This window comes from Cyclopterus lumpus, chromosome 22 (genome assembly GCF_009769545.1).
Source record: "Cyclopterus lumpus isolate fCycLum1 chromosome 22, fCycLum1.pri, whole genome shotgun sequence".
Classification (NCBI taxonomy): domain Eukaryota; kingdom Metazoa; phylum Chordata; class Actinopteri; order Perciformes; family Cyclopteridae; genus Cyclopterus; species Cyclopterus lumpus.
Window position 1 is genome coordinate 19024125 of NC_046987.1, and position 15212 is coordinate 19039336.

At 44.2% G+C, this 15212-nt stretch overlaps 1 protein-coding gene across 1 annotated transcript in view; it reads left to right on the plus strand.

Moving 5' to 3' along the window:
- The window catches only part of LOC117751615 (glutamate receptor ionotropic, NMDA 3B-like), a 31562-nt gene extending 17474 nt beyond the window's left edge, over nt 1–14088 (plus strand). The window contains exons 8-12 of the mRNA XM_034563546.1: nt 2935–3050; nt 8543–8694; nt 9771–9935; nt 11246–11313; nt 13119–14088. Of these exons, the coding sequence (XP_034419437.1) occupies nt 2935–3050; nt 8543–8694; nt 9771–9935; nt 11246–11313; nt 13119–14088 (1471 nt within the window). The remainder of the gene's footprint in view (nt 1–2934; nt 3051–8542; nt 8695–9770; nt 9936–11245; nt 11314–13118) is intronic.
- The last annotated feature ends 1124 nt before the right edge of the window (nt 14089–15212 follow it).

Sequence of the window (15212 nt, forward strand, 5' to 3'; positions counted from 1 at the left end):
AGATTTGGGATTCTTTTAGTACGTTTTCATGGCAGTCGTGTCCAGCTTTTGATCGTTTTCCACATTTACCACATGTAAAATACACGATAATCTTTGAATAACCAGGCAAGCACGAGGAATACACTTCAAATCACAATGCACTTTATTCTCAACATCAACGGAGCTAACCCTCGTTCCCCTTTAGTCTTTAAGTGTGTATGGTTACGGTTGATAAGGGGACAGCGGTTCAGATATATATTCTGGGGCCATGAAGGGCATTAATACTAATAAGTAAATCAATGGGGGGGGGGGGGGCACTGTAAGGTCATTGAAATTGGAGTGATGCACTCTCTTTCCTGGATTCAAACTTTCGCATTTTACACAATCTGCAGGCTGTTAATTGATTTCTGATTTACACCCGTTTGAAGACCATTACAAGACTCCAACTGTGAGGAAATAAAGTGTCCTTAAGACTCAGCATTGGCCATACCCGAGCAATATATTCCTCAGATGGTGGTAGAATAACTAGAAGACCTTGTTGGTGTGTTTCTCAAAACTGAGGTTATTGTCAAAGAGCACGTTCCTGACATTATGCTAAGAGGACGAGATATTTGGATGCACATTGTCAGCACCGGTGATAAAGATCTCAGTGGGGCTTTTTTTTACGACTTTAATCAAATAAAATGTATCCGCTGGACAATTTGTAAGACAGGAAAGGTTCGCAGTCTCTGTCGGCGTTACTGGGCGATACAGCTGTGTCATCAGCGTAGAAGCGGAATAAAACGTTATGTATACGGGACAATGTGGCCAAGTTGCTGCTTTCTGATGGATTGAGGTCAGAATATTTAATGCGTGGCTGCTCACAGGCCGTCTTCAAATATTCTGGGATGCAGCCAAAAGGATAAAGAACTGAATAATTGAGACCGACCAAGGGGCAGTATCATCTATTTAGGAATTTAGGAGGCGTTGTACCTCGGGGAGCGTTTAAGGTGTGCCAAAGTGATCATTGAGTTGATTTCAAAGTTGGGGCGGAGAACATTTAAAAAAAAGAATCAGGAGCCATATTTTCTTATATATTGTATCTCTCTGATTTTGTTCATTGAAACAATTTCAAATTCTTCACTAGACGACTTTCGCCGATTTTTTAAAACGTGCAGGATTAAAAAAAGACGGCACACGGTGTGGAAACGAGCCCCCCGGTGCTTATGCTTATGAGTATGAATTAAACAGAGGAATAAATGGCTATATATTCCTACCCGGTTCGTTTAATTAAATTATCAACTCTTTCATTTGTTGGTAATGTACCTGAGGCCTTATCTTCCTCAACCTCCATTCAACCCTTCTGCGTTCTCCTTTGTGAGTCCGAATGTCATTATTCAGACAGGGTGCCAATCATAATTCTACGTTTAATTCTTGTCTTAATAAAAGGTGCAGCAGATTTTCAAGTGGAAAGTCATCCATCAGCTTGTCTGCGTCTGAGGAATTGGGTATATTATGTTCTGGCGTGAAAATTGAATTTAAAAAGTAGTTCCAGTTTCCTCCTCGTTGAAAGTGCTTGCTGGTCGAGTCTTGTTTACCATGCCTACTTAATTTACCTGCAAGTACCTCCAAACTACAGACGTTGGTCACCTTAAAGGCACAGTTGGGGTTATTAGAAAGTGGGGCTGTATGTAGTAGTCAGTGGATGTCAGTCGTATTTGAGCAAACTAAAAGAAATCAATATCGGGACAATCTCAGTTCTGTGCTTTGGTGCAGCACTGAGTCTACTATCCCACATGCTAGAAGGACCATAATGTACCCGAGCGCCGAACACACACTCGCAGATAGAACGACGCATGTTTCTCCGACACGCCGTCGACTCCACAGAGCGCCCGGCAGAGATGCTGAGATACGAAAATGTGCTGATTCTGCGATACAAGCGGGAAGATATACGCAAGTGCCTGTTTCGAGAGAAAGAGGACGAGAACCGGGAAGATGAAGGCTTGCGTTGTGCGAAGTGGGAAGTTGCAGCATGTGCACGGAGCCGGTGCGAGGCAGTAAAATACCATGTTGGCAGAACGAATGACCCCGATACTGCCCTCGAATCCGAAGGTGGGAAACAAAAAAATAAAGAAGCCTTCTCCTTGAGAGACGGACTGCCTCGGGCAACAACATGGCAGCTGCCGATGAACACAAATGTACGGGCTCAGGGGAAGTCAAGCAGGCACAAACCTACACACAGGTTTTAGAGCTCACAGTCCCACCGACACGCTTTCATGTCGACGATGCACCTGCACTCTCATCCTCAGGCCTAGCATCGGATAACTTCCAACCCCTTTTTAGTCCCAAAAGAGTCCCAAAAGAAGTCTATCCTCTCTCTTCTCCCTGTGCCTTGTATTTGACAGGCCTAGACAGACAGAGGGAAAAAAGAGACGTTTCTGCTTCCCTGGCACAGCAAAGACTTTGTAAAGTTAACCTTTTGTTAGGCAGTAAACATCCTGAATAAGAAGAAGTTGCAGGTAATTTGATCAGACTGACTGTGTGTGTGTGTGTGCGTGTGCACAAATATGTTTGTGCAATTTGTGCCACACATCCGGCAGCCTGTGTGTTTTCTTCTTTTCATCAATAATGTGTCTGTCTCTCGGTTTATAATTCAAATCCAGTGTCTTGAAATGCCGTGAAATGTATCTACTGTCGGCGGCACACAGAAGACACTCTATTATCAGGGGTCGATTAGGGTCAATTAGATCGATATTGCTGGGGGGGGGGCAGTGTGTTATCAGTGTGCCACAGAGGCTGTTGTTCTAGGTGGTGATGTATGTGTTTACGCAGTGTGTTAGAATGCAGTTAATCTCATCCTCCTGTATAAATGACACCTGCGCGGGTGTGATATAAATGTATATATATTTATATATTATCTTCAATTAATGCTTCTCTCTCACTCCTGTGCACTGTGTTTGTGTGTTGGTGGTGAAGGACGGATCCTCCTGCCCTGGATGCGTTCATCATGGACAAAGCCCTGCTGGACTTCGAGGTCTCTATCGACGCCGAGTGCAAACTGCTCACTGTGGGGAAGCCCTTCGCCATTGAAGGTGCGCGCACACACACACACACACACACACACACGTGTACAAACACACGTGTGTTGTTCTAACTTGTGAGGATTTGCTGTCATTCTCCTTGTGGCTGGCCTTTTGTCCCCAGATGGCAGGTGAGTCCCCACAATCTGATTTACAGTAAGTAGTCTTGAAGAAAATATACACGCTAAAACCAAAATGCAATGTTTCATGCAACATTACACAAATGCGTACGCACACACACACACGTGCGCATGTATAAAGTATGGGGGATGAAATCCACTTCGCTACGTGACTGACAGAATAACACAGCGATTCGCTGGATGAACTTACAGCGCTGCAGGTAAAAGTGCTCGCTCGTCAATTATTAACGTCAATGCCCGGTCGGAGGACTTTGGAATTGCCGCTCGCAGGTCAAATTAAATGCAGTATAGTCGTGAAGCATAACACACATCGAAAACGGCTAATGATCCACTAAGGGAGTATTATCGTATTCACGTTTTTTCCTACATTGCTTCACGAATGAGCAAACATGTGCCGGTGTGTGTGTGTGCGTGTGTGTGTGTGTGTGTGTGTGTGTGTGTGTGTGTGTGTGTGTGTGTGTGTGCTCTTCTTGAAAGGAAATTGTTTTTCTTTTTAGATTTTCAGTGGGAGGCAATTTTTTTTTTTTTTTTTTAAAGTAAAGTTATTGCTTCTACTTCTTCTTCTATCTGAAAAGAAAAATCCCCATATGAAACGTGTCGAGCAAGGAAGAAACAGAAGCCATAAAATATAGAGAGACAAGAAGCTTGCAAAAAAAAAAACGTAATCATGTTTTCATGTTAACTGTTTTCCTTTTCCTCCTGATCCTCCTCCTACAACTCCTAGCAAAACAAAAAACACGATGAAAGAAGTATAAACTCGTACATTATTAATAGTTGTCAAAAGAAGTTCTTAAAATATCACCTGAACATATTTGCTGCATCGTGAAAACATGCTGAGCCGTAAATGTGCCGGCTTCAGTTTCAATATCCTGGAAACATGAGGAAGTCAATCAGCTCTCGTTTCATTCTTTATGTTTTTGAGGTATGGATTCATTGGTTACGAGACTAATTGCAAATGTTTTCACTTCGCTAATGATAAATCACCAGTAGTAAATTATGTTTTCTGTAATCAATCGTGTTGCGCAACCATTATATTTAGATGTACTTATTATGACAAGCAGCGGCAGTAATTACTGCTGTAATCGTCGTAGTGGGAAAAGTATGAACTCAATACAACGTGAACAATTTTTAAAACAATTTTTTTGCAGAATCAGAGCAAATTGTGTCACTTTTACAAATGAAGGCTGCTGACAACAGAACTGATGTCACTTCCATTGAGGAACATGAAGCTTTCATTGTATTCTCGTCACCTACGCCTCCCGAAGGTGACTTTGAAGGGACATTTCCACACAAGTATTGCATTTTACAGGTTCAGAATTAGCGTGCGCCCTCATGCCCGCGAGCGTATTACACGTGCACGTGTGTCGGTTCTTTTCTTTTCTTTTCTCCTCCCACCTCTGAGACCGATATAGAGACAGATGGATGCTGCGCGGGACCGAACACTAACTCTGAATCCATTTCCCTGTCAGTCAGAGCGCGCATAGCCTCAGAAAGACCCCACTCCCACGCTCCCTATACTCGGTGTACTACTCCTGTTCGCTGGAGATTATCCAGCGCTTTCTTCACTACAAAAGACAACACGAGCCAAGGGACATTACTCACGATTGTGAGGACGAGGAAGCAGGTCTCATTGGTATGTGCGGTGGGTCACTTCTGATGACTGCCTGATTCATTGTCTACATGGAAAAAAAGGCGAGGCGAGGAATCCAAGATGCCTCGGGTAGCTACCCCCGCCCCCCCCCCCCCTCTCCAATGAGATGGGAGCGAATAACTCAATAAGTTTGAAACAAGGAAGAGGACACGTGATGGAACAAGTAAGAGGAAGCACAACAAAGGTGAAGAAAAAAAGGGGGGAGGGCCGGCGAGGTGGGAGTCGAGCGCAAGAAGGAGATAGAGGGCTTTCATTTGCCCACTGCCAGTTTGCGCCTTTCTGCACAGCGAGTGATAAAAGAGCCGGCCAACAGAGTCTCCTAATCAAGACAAACCTTCACCCCGAGCAGATGGAGTGAGGCAGGGGAGAGAAGGAAAGAGAGAGAGAGAGAGAGAGAGAGGGAGTGTTATTTTGGTATGAGGATGGAGGCAGGATTTATAGAGCGGTTTGTGGTCAGGAGATACAGAGAGACGGAGGGTTTGGGGACCGCGGAGACGCCGCACGGCGAGATGCTGCAGCCCCGGAAAAAGTCTTCAGGCGACTTAAGTGGAGAGCGACGCCGAGTGCTGTCGGGAGATGTTCACGACAGCCCGGACACACCCCGTTAATAATATTGCCAGTGAACACCGCAGCCTCTCGCTGCTTGTTTGTTTGTTTGTTTGTCTGTGTGTGTGTGTGTGTGTGTGTGTGTGTGTGTGTGTTTCCTCCGTCCCCGTGTACATAAGTGATGTGCACAAGCTCAGTCGAGCAGAACCGAGCGTGTCTGAAGATCAAAACGAGGCTGGCAGAAGAGAGCGTGTTGCCGAGGGGGTGAAGAAGCTGTTGTTGGTCGGGCGGCTCACGTCCGCTCCATCACTGATTTAATCATCACCGTCCAGCAGGGGAACCGTCTTCTCCTGCAGGAATGGAGGGGGGGGGGGGGGGAGAAAAACCTTTGGTACACAGGAAATTACATGTTCTACATTGCTAGCAGCAATTAATGAACGACCATATGACCTTTTCATAGAACTACAGCACAAACCGATAAAGAAACCGGTGCATGAACAAGTATAGTATGCCAAATATAATCATTTTTTAAAGTTCTGGCGAAGAGTTACACTTTTGATCTGTATTCCAAAAGAAGGAACTAACCTTTTTGTTATGGCCCGTGAAAAGTGTTTTAGGAACAAAGCGTGATGCGTCTGAGCCAGAGAGGAGGAGGTTCGTGGGGGGGATTTGAGCGACAGCTCGGGGACTTGTGATGGATGCGTGCGGACGTCTGGGGGACAGAATCCAAACAAATGACAAGCCGGCTGCCCACTTGTTCTCCACTATTTGACTGAGCGCTCTAAAGAAGTGCGCATGGAGATATGGCCGATGGCAGAGAAAATGGGCGTGCGGAGACAAAGCAGCGGACTCGGGAGATTAAGACGAGAACGGAGTGAGGCAGAAACTGAACGAAATTGAAGGGGATGACAGAGATAAGGAGTGGACTGACGGAGGAGGCGATGGTGGGAGAGGAATGACCTCGGACGGGAGAGGAAGATGAGGAGAGGAGGTAGAGGAGGGAGAGAAGCTTAGACGGGCTTTGTTGTGTAGGAAGCGGAGTGTGACAGCTACGTGGAACTGAGCTATTCTCTGTATCTGTCCGTAACCCCCATCAGGCTCACACACCTCGACAGCCAACACACACACACACACACACACACACACACACTCAATCAAAAACAGCTGCCAAGTCCGCACAAACACACCAAAACGCTGTTGGCATGACTGTGCCTTTCACTGCGCTGCAGATGGAATGAAACAAACAAACCCCAGGAGGTCTAGTGTATTGCAATAAATCTCCAAGAGGCCCTTTTTTAAAAAAAAAAAATAAAGAAAGAAAATGTATTCTAAGCTGAGGGATATATTTTTCTATAATTTTGCACCTGCAGAAATGTGGACCGAACAAAGCAAAGACATTCCTCGCATGTGATACTCGCTTCGGTGCCGCTTTTGAAGTTAAAGCGCCGAGCGGCGAGGTGGAGGGGAAAAGTAAATCTGTTGCATAATTAAAAATATTGTAATTATACCCTTCTTTTTTTTTATTGGTGTAAAAGAAGAAAAAAAACTGTTCTGTCTGGTCTCAATTCTGTGTTTTATCTTGAACAACAGGGAAAATAAGGAAGTCTGAGGCAAATACCAATCAAGTTGTGCTGAAGCAATTTCTTCAAATCGAGCACAGATGAATATTTAATGTTCTATAACAATGATTTGCATTAGCGCACTGCGTAATTAAAATATCTCTGGAGCCGTTAAATCCATATCTGTGACAGTGGCAGGTTGGAACTCTTAATTGCACATCGTATTTTATTTCATGTAAACAAACTGTGCAAAGTCATCGATAACCGCAGCTGTCAATTACACGAGTGGAATAAATATGGTCCTCTGGTATTTGAAATAAAAGCCTCACAACACTTTCTACTTAAATGTAGAGCACAAACGCGCCTGTTATCATTAGAAATTTAAACTAAGCCCGCTGGAAAACTAGTATTAATATGTCAGGAAACGCTAACGTCAGCAACGTTCGACAGAGGAACAAAATAAAAACTAAAAATAGATCCGCAGCAGAGCGCCAGTGTCAGCATGTTGTGAGGTTCTCCTGCTCGTGGAGTGAGACTGGCCTTTATTTGGCCTTTGCTCAGTAACCGGAGGGCGAGAGTGAAGCGATGCTCTGCTGTGGGGATGAGGTCAGATTGGTTGTTTGATACTGTGTGGGGGATTTTTTTTATTTATTTTTTTATGAAAACTGTGATGACAAAACAGATGGTATTCTTGGTTGTTTTGTTTTTTTTTAAATGTTTTTTTTTAATGTTTTTTTCTCAAAGTGTGTACTAAAACCTGCCCGTACACTATTATATTTTCTATAGCTGTTGATGCCTGAAGTATACCTCTAAACATTATCCAGGGACCCCTGACTGAAAACACTACAAACGTATAGTCGACTATAAGAAATTAAAAATGACCAAATCACACAGGTGAGGGAAGGAAACCATTTAAAAACTGAATTTAAAATGTTACGTAACGTGAAAAATACACGACGATGTCTAGGTGCTTGACCAAACCTCCTCCGACAAAAGTACTTTGTATTTTCACAGAAGTAAATTTATGTTACGTTAATAAAATCACATCGGGGTCACCTCGGGGTGACTACAGCCACCCCAAAGGGAACCTAACAGCCTATAAAAAGTACAGTCAGATCAAATGTGAGACAACGGTACATCAGCCCAAAGTGTGTTTTGAAGTGATGCATTATGCATTATTATTTTACTGTGAGGAGCCTCTCGAGCTGTACGTATTGAAAGTGATAAACGGAAGGAAATAACAAGTCGATGCCAGGATGTGATCCACCGCAGTAGAGCTACTCCTGTACCACGAGGGAACCCTCCATCAGCTTTAGTGGTGTTGTGCTTTATTTCCCAGCCAAAATGTATTTCCCCTGTATATTAAGTACTGTACCTGTTTATTCTGATTCCTCCTGAAGCCTGTAAACCCATAAATCTCCTCTTTTTTTTTTTTTCCCAGAGGGCATCTCCCCTTTGGCTAGACCGCACCCGGGCTGACTGTGGTTTCTTACGCATATACAGCAAGTTAGTTTTCAAGTCTCTTCCTGGGGCACGACTCTCAGACTCTGTTGTGTGTGTGTGTGTGTGTGTGTGCGTGTGCGTGTGTGTGTGTGTGTCCTCTTTCAGGCTACGGGATAGGCCTGCCCCAGGCCTCTCCTCTAACCCGTAATGTGTCCGAGTTCGTGAGTCGCTACAAGTCCGACGGCTTCATGGACATGCTGCATGACAAATGGTACAAGGTGGTGCCCTGCGGGAAGCGCGTCTTTGCCGTCACCGAGGTGAGTCACCGTGGCGAGCTGGTGTGTGTGTGTGTGTGTGTGTGTGTGTGTGTGTGTGTGTGTGTGTGTGTGTGTGTGTGTGCGTTGTGGACGTGTGCATTGTGTGAAGCTTCTGGAGCTCTCTGCCTCCTGAACTCCTGTAAATGAGTCTCCCTCTGGGGACACGGGGTGGGGGCAGGATGGCCTCTTTTTTTGGAGAGCTAGCTAGCACTCGTTTGTGAATAGAGAAGCCATTCAGCTCCCTTTGTCCCCCCCCCCCCCCACACTTCAAAGTTAAATCACAACAGAGCAATAAACGATATTAAGCAGTCGTATTGTGCCGAGATGAAAACTTCAACTTCAACCTGACATCGGGAAGTTATTACTATTCATCCCGTTTGGAAGCCCCCCCAAGAGAGAGAGCGTGTTACTCTCAAAACAATGTGGGCGATCTCACCCTGTGGATTGGGAGCAAAAGGAGGTCACCGTTGTCGCTGATGGATTCGCCGAGTCGGTGTCAGGGGGGGGGGCTAATTGCCATCGGGAGGCGATGCCGAAAACGAGCCGGGTGAAGGAAAACGTGATTAGAGGAGTATTGGAAAAGCTGTGTCTCTCTCTTCCACTTCCTCCAGGCCCGTGAAAGCCTCGCAACAGACGGACGTTACGTCGAGGGGAGAAGAATGTGGGCGACGAACCGAATGGGAACAAACTGCTCTTCAATTAACCGTCGCCGCCTCTCTCACTGCGGTTTCTCTCAATTACTCCCAGTCGCGCTTCCCCCTTATCAGCTCTTTATGCTTTTTTTTTTTTAATATTCCTCCACGTCCTTTTTTCCAAACAAGTTGAACCCTCGACTCTTTATTTCTATTATTACGGTGGGCTTTGACGGGCAAAACCAGATAAACACAGCGGGCAGAATATCAATCGCATTTTCACAAAGAGGGGCCTATGTGGCAATTATGTAAATACGAGTCATCAATCCCTGTATTCTCCAGTGTTGGCTTGAGTCTTTACTAATCTGTGTCTCTCCCCCAAACCCCCCTCTCTCTCTCTCTCTCTCTCGCTCTCGCTCTCTCTTTCTCTTCCTGCCATCACAGACTCTTCAGATGGGGATCCAGCATTTTTCGGGCCTGTTCGTGCTGCTGTGTATGGGGGTGGGCGGAGCCTTGCTGACCTTGGCAGGTGAACACACCTTCTATCACCTGGTCATCCCCCGCCTCCGACGCACACACACGCTGCAGTACTGGCTGCACACCAGCCAGGTGAGTGAATGTGCACTGTCACACACACACACACACACACACACACAGTAGCACACTCCCTCGCCCCCTGGAGTTAGCGCTCATCTTGCAGGTAACCTGCGCCCTCTACTGTTGGAAAATAACATTGAAGATCATTACTCATATTTGACTTAAAACCTCATCATATCGTGTTTTATAGGACAGATTTCAATTTAAAAGTTATAAAAAGTTGAGCTAAATGTATTGCTAATAATCCCTTTGTTAATTAACGAATTCCTCATCTAATTGTGCTCTCTGAAGTTACCGTAATGCTTTAAAATGAATGAGTTAATTATGTTCAAAGTTATTAAACTGTTACGACTTTTTTCTACCGTGAGGCAATTGATTTGTAAATATTTTTCACGCATATATAAATCTCAGATATTAAATATATCTGAATATCTTTTAAATCTACCTTTTTATACAAAATCTTGTCTCTTATGACGTTTTGTCGCGTGCAACATATTTTAAAATACGCTTTATTTAAGTTTGGTAAAGAAAAGGATACAGAAGAAAAAGAATAAGAAGAATTGTTGCAATAAGGCTGTTAGAGAATCGCTGCCTTTATGACAACGTGCACCACACGAGAGACACAAATTGGGGGATTTAAAGGTCACGGCTTGTATTTTTTATGAAAGTCTATAGTTACCAAATGAGGTGCCCGTGGCAATATTTCGGAGTGAATAACTGTTTGTTGCAGCCCTCTCAAAAGGGCAACCACTCCTGTCAGCCGTTAGCATTCATCACAACCCGGCTCCGTTATCTGAGAGGATGACATCTGAGTTAGTCCTTCAGGATAATCCTTACCTGAAGTGAAAGTCTGTCTTTCCCTCAGATATCTTCAGGCAAATATATATATATATATATATATATATATATATATATATATATATATATATATATATATATATATAAATATACCAGGAAGAATTAAAGCAGAGTCATGCCTACTACCTTAAGAGGTTGGTTATAGGAGAGGGGTTTTTTTTTCTCAAAGCACTCTAAAAAAAAGAAGAAAAAAAAGGCTTTACTGATGCCTTAACCTCTCCCAGAGTTTTAAGCATTAAAAAGAACTGTCTCTCACTGAATTTACAATCATTTATTACATTATTTAGAGCAGGAATAGCTGCCACTGATGTTCTGTACAACTGGGTCAAGTAATAATAATCTCAGAGAAAAATTCAAAATGCCTCGTCTCTCTCGGGTTGAGCAGATGACGCGATAAAAACACATTTCATGTTACAAAAGAGTTCTCTTTTGTATATTTCTTTCTTTTTCTCGTCCGCTTGCAGAAAATCCACAGAGCCCTCCACGCCACGTACGAGGACGACGGGAAGGAGCTGACCGACCTCGACCAAAAGTAAGGAAAGCTCTCACCGGCCTTCCATTTGAAACTATGGAATAAGTTACGAGACACGTAAATAAGTTACGACACGTAAACAAGTTACGACGCGTAAATAAGTTACGAGGCGTAAACAAGTTACGACACGTAAATAAATTAAGTTATGACACGTAAACAAGTTACGACGCGTAAACAAGTTACGACGCGTAAATAAATTAAGTTACGACACGTAAACAAGTTACGACGCGTAAACAAGTTACGACACGTAAATAAGTTAAGTTACGACACGTAAACAAGTTGCAACACGTAAATAAGTTACGACACGTAAATAAGTTACGTTACGACACGTAAACAAGTTGCAACACGTAAATAAGTTACGACACGTAAATAAGTTGAGTTACGACACGTAAACAAGTTGCAACACGTAAACAAGTTAAGTTACGACACGTAAACAAGTTACGACGCGTAAATAAGTTACGACGCGTAAACAAGTTACGACACGTAAATAAATTAAGTTACGACATGTAAACAAGTTACGACGCGTAAACAAGTTACGACACGTAAATAAATTAAGTTACGACGCGTAAACAAGTTACGACGCGTAAACAAGTTACGACGCGTAAACAAATTACGACACGTAAATAAGTTAAGTTACGACACGTAAACAAGTTGCAACACGTAAAAAGGTTACGACACGTAAATAAGTTGAGTTACGACACGTAAACAAGTTGCAACACGTAAACAAGTTAAGTTACGACACGTAAACAAGTTGCAACACGTAAACAAGTTACGATACTGTACGACACGTAAACCAGTTACGACACGCAAACAAGTTACGACACGTAAACAAGTTACGACACATTACGACACGTAAACAAGTTACAACACGCAAACAAGTTACGACACGTTTACGACACATAAACAAGTTACGACACGCAAACAAGTTACGACACATTATGACACGTAAACAAGTTACGACACGCAAACAAGTTACGACACATTTACGACACGTAAATAAGTAACGACACGTAAATAAGTTACGACACGTAAACAAGTGAAGCTATACGTCTGGAAAGTTGTTTTGAGATTGGATCAAATGTCACTTTCCTGTTGCTGCCAGTGCAAAAACATAATACCATATAAACTTGTTAAAATACTTAAAAGTAGCAGTTTGACATTTTGGGAAACGTCTCTGTCCAAAGATAACGACATTTGCCTAGCAACACCTGTAAGCTCTCTAATTCACACGCTATATCTTGTTTGTTTTAATCCGCTCTCGGCTGCTTGACGCCTCGACATCAACATACAGACGGTTATCGATCTTCTCATCTGACTCTCTGCAAGCCGGCAGATAGGCACATTCCCCCAAAATGTCAAACTTGTCATAACTTGGAAAAACAAAGTGACTTTAGATGGATATTTCTAGCACGTATAACCCAAACTGAAAAATTATAATCCTGACACATAGTCAGGATTTTAAAAAGAAATCTCATACTGTAGAAATTGTGATTTCCATGTCTTTTTTAAAATGTATTATAAAGCCGGTCTAGGTGCAATATAAGTACCAACCACTAAATCCACACATAAAATGCCCACAGCCCGTATTCTACTTTTAATTAAAGAAGTTTTTTAAACAGCAAAACATGTGAAAATAAGCATGACACGCCTTCTTTAAGTCAGATAATACTGCTTAGTCTGCACTTGATGATAAACCGTATATGTATTTGATGTTTGCTAATAGGAACATGTATCCATGTATACTGCTGTACAGTATATCTCACTGGATATATACCCTTTGCTGTGATCTTCCTCTCTTTCACTAGCCCCTCCTCTTGTATCTCAGAGAACTGCACCCTCCACAGGAAGCAGCATCAGCCTCCTCCCCCATCTCCTCCCACGTCCCTCCCTGCTTCCACTACCGCCGGAGACACCTGCAACTCCTCACCCTCCCACGAGCCCAAGGAGAAGCGCGTGCACTTTGACCTGGAGACCCTGCACAGCTACCGCCTGCGCACGCACACCGCCTCGGTGCGCGGCAGGCCCGGCATGGTCGGCCGCCCCGGCCTCGGCCTGGGAGGCTGGGGCCTGGGGAACATGGGGGGTTTTACCTCCCCTCCGCGGATTAGCCTGCAGGCCAACGGGGGCCCCGTCTCTTCGCTGGCGTCCGCGGGCTTAGTGCTCTCTCCCCTGGGGAGCAGGGCCGCTCAGACCAGCCTGTGGGAAGGGGAGCTCCAGGACCTGCAGGGGAAGATCGAGACGTTCCGCACCCAGCTGAGAGAGGCTCTGGCCCGGAGGGCGGAGATCCAGAGCAGCCTGGAGAGAGAGCGGTGCGGACTGGTGCGCCGGGACACCAGCCTGGAGAGGGACAGACAGAGGACGCACACCATTAACACAGACAGAAGCAGCTCCACTCAGCCCAAACTCCCTGAGAGAGACAGGACGGGCCAACTGCAAACCCTGAATAATCAACAAGCGGGGCGGGACAACCAATCGGGCGGCCCCTGGACCCTGGAGCACCACGGGAGGAGCAGCCAATTGAACACAGTGAACAGTTTGGACAGAGGCAGAGGGAACCAGTTACGCTCCGTCAGCACTCTGACGGGAGAGAGGACTGTCCAATCGCGCACTTCCGCCAGTCTGGAGCGAAGTCGAGTCAACCAACCGGGGGCCGGGAACGCGCCCGTCCAATCGCGGAACACTTCGAGCCTGGACAGACAGATGGCCAACCTGTCGCGCACTCTGAACACTCTCGAGAGGACCGCCAACCAATCGGGTGTCGGCAGTGAGACTTGAAGGGTGTCGTGGTCCTCGGATAGCCGCGGGAAGATGGCTTTTGTATGGGAAGGGGGTGAAGTTTAAAGAGGGGGGGGGGGGGGGGGGTGGGGGGGGGGCGGGGCAGCATATGTTAACTCACATTGTTACTTACAGCGAAACCTAATCATTCGTCACGCTCGCTTAAAAAAAATCCAAACTAAAAATATTTTAACTGCAATTGAAGAACTTGTAAAAATGTCTACATTATCCATGAAATCATCAGTAAGCAAGTGTACTCTCGTGGAATGAAAGCCTATATGTTTTTCAGAAGAATACGATTACGATACGGTTAATGCAAAAAAAATCACAGCGGTCAATCAAATGGTTGGGTTCACTGAGGAGACCAGTGGTTCCCATTAGGAACCATTAACCACCACTAACAGGAAGCCCATCAGATGAATAATAATCCGGCCCGTTTCATTGGCTGAGAAAAAAAAGGCAAAGCACATCGAGAGCACAGGGAAATCTTAAGTTAGCACCAAAACTAAACTATTTGGAAAATACACATGGAACATCTGTGTTAACAGAGAAAAAGATGCAAAAAAAATATACATATATATAATATATATTTTATGTAATTCAATTAATAATTTCCCAAAAATGTGAATGATAAAAGAAGAAAACGGTGAAGAGATAGTGGTACAGCCCTAAATCAATGAATTAAAAAAAAACATTTAAAAAGCCTTTTTGTGTGTTGACACCTTTGTATCCTCGTGTGTATTTTCCTGCCATCAACACTACAACACACAAAAAACACATTTGGGGATTTTTTTTCTTATTGCGAAACTCTCGTAAAAATGTGTCAAACTAAAAAATAATAATAATAATGGCGTGAGCCCCGTCCCAAACAGATGCTTTGAGGTGGGTAATTACTGAATACTATCATATTATTATGGCAGGAAAATGCACATAAACGGGAAACGTTTACCCAAAAATACACACCTCGGTTTAGTAAACTCAAAGTACCTTTTGCACTTGTCTCGCCTCCATCGTTACGTCTGTATCACCCATAATTATGTGTCACACATCATGTTGAGGGGCGTAACTCCGCTCGTGTGAAAGCAATAGTCTCATGTCTTCTGGAGCTCATGTGATAATAGAGA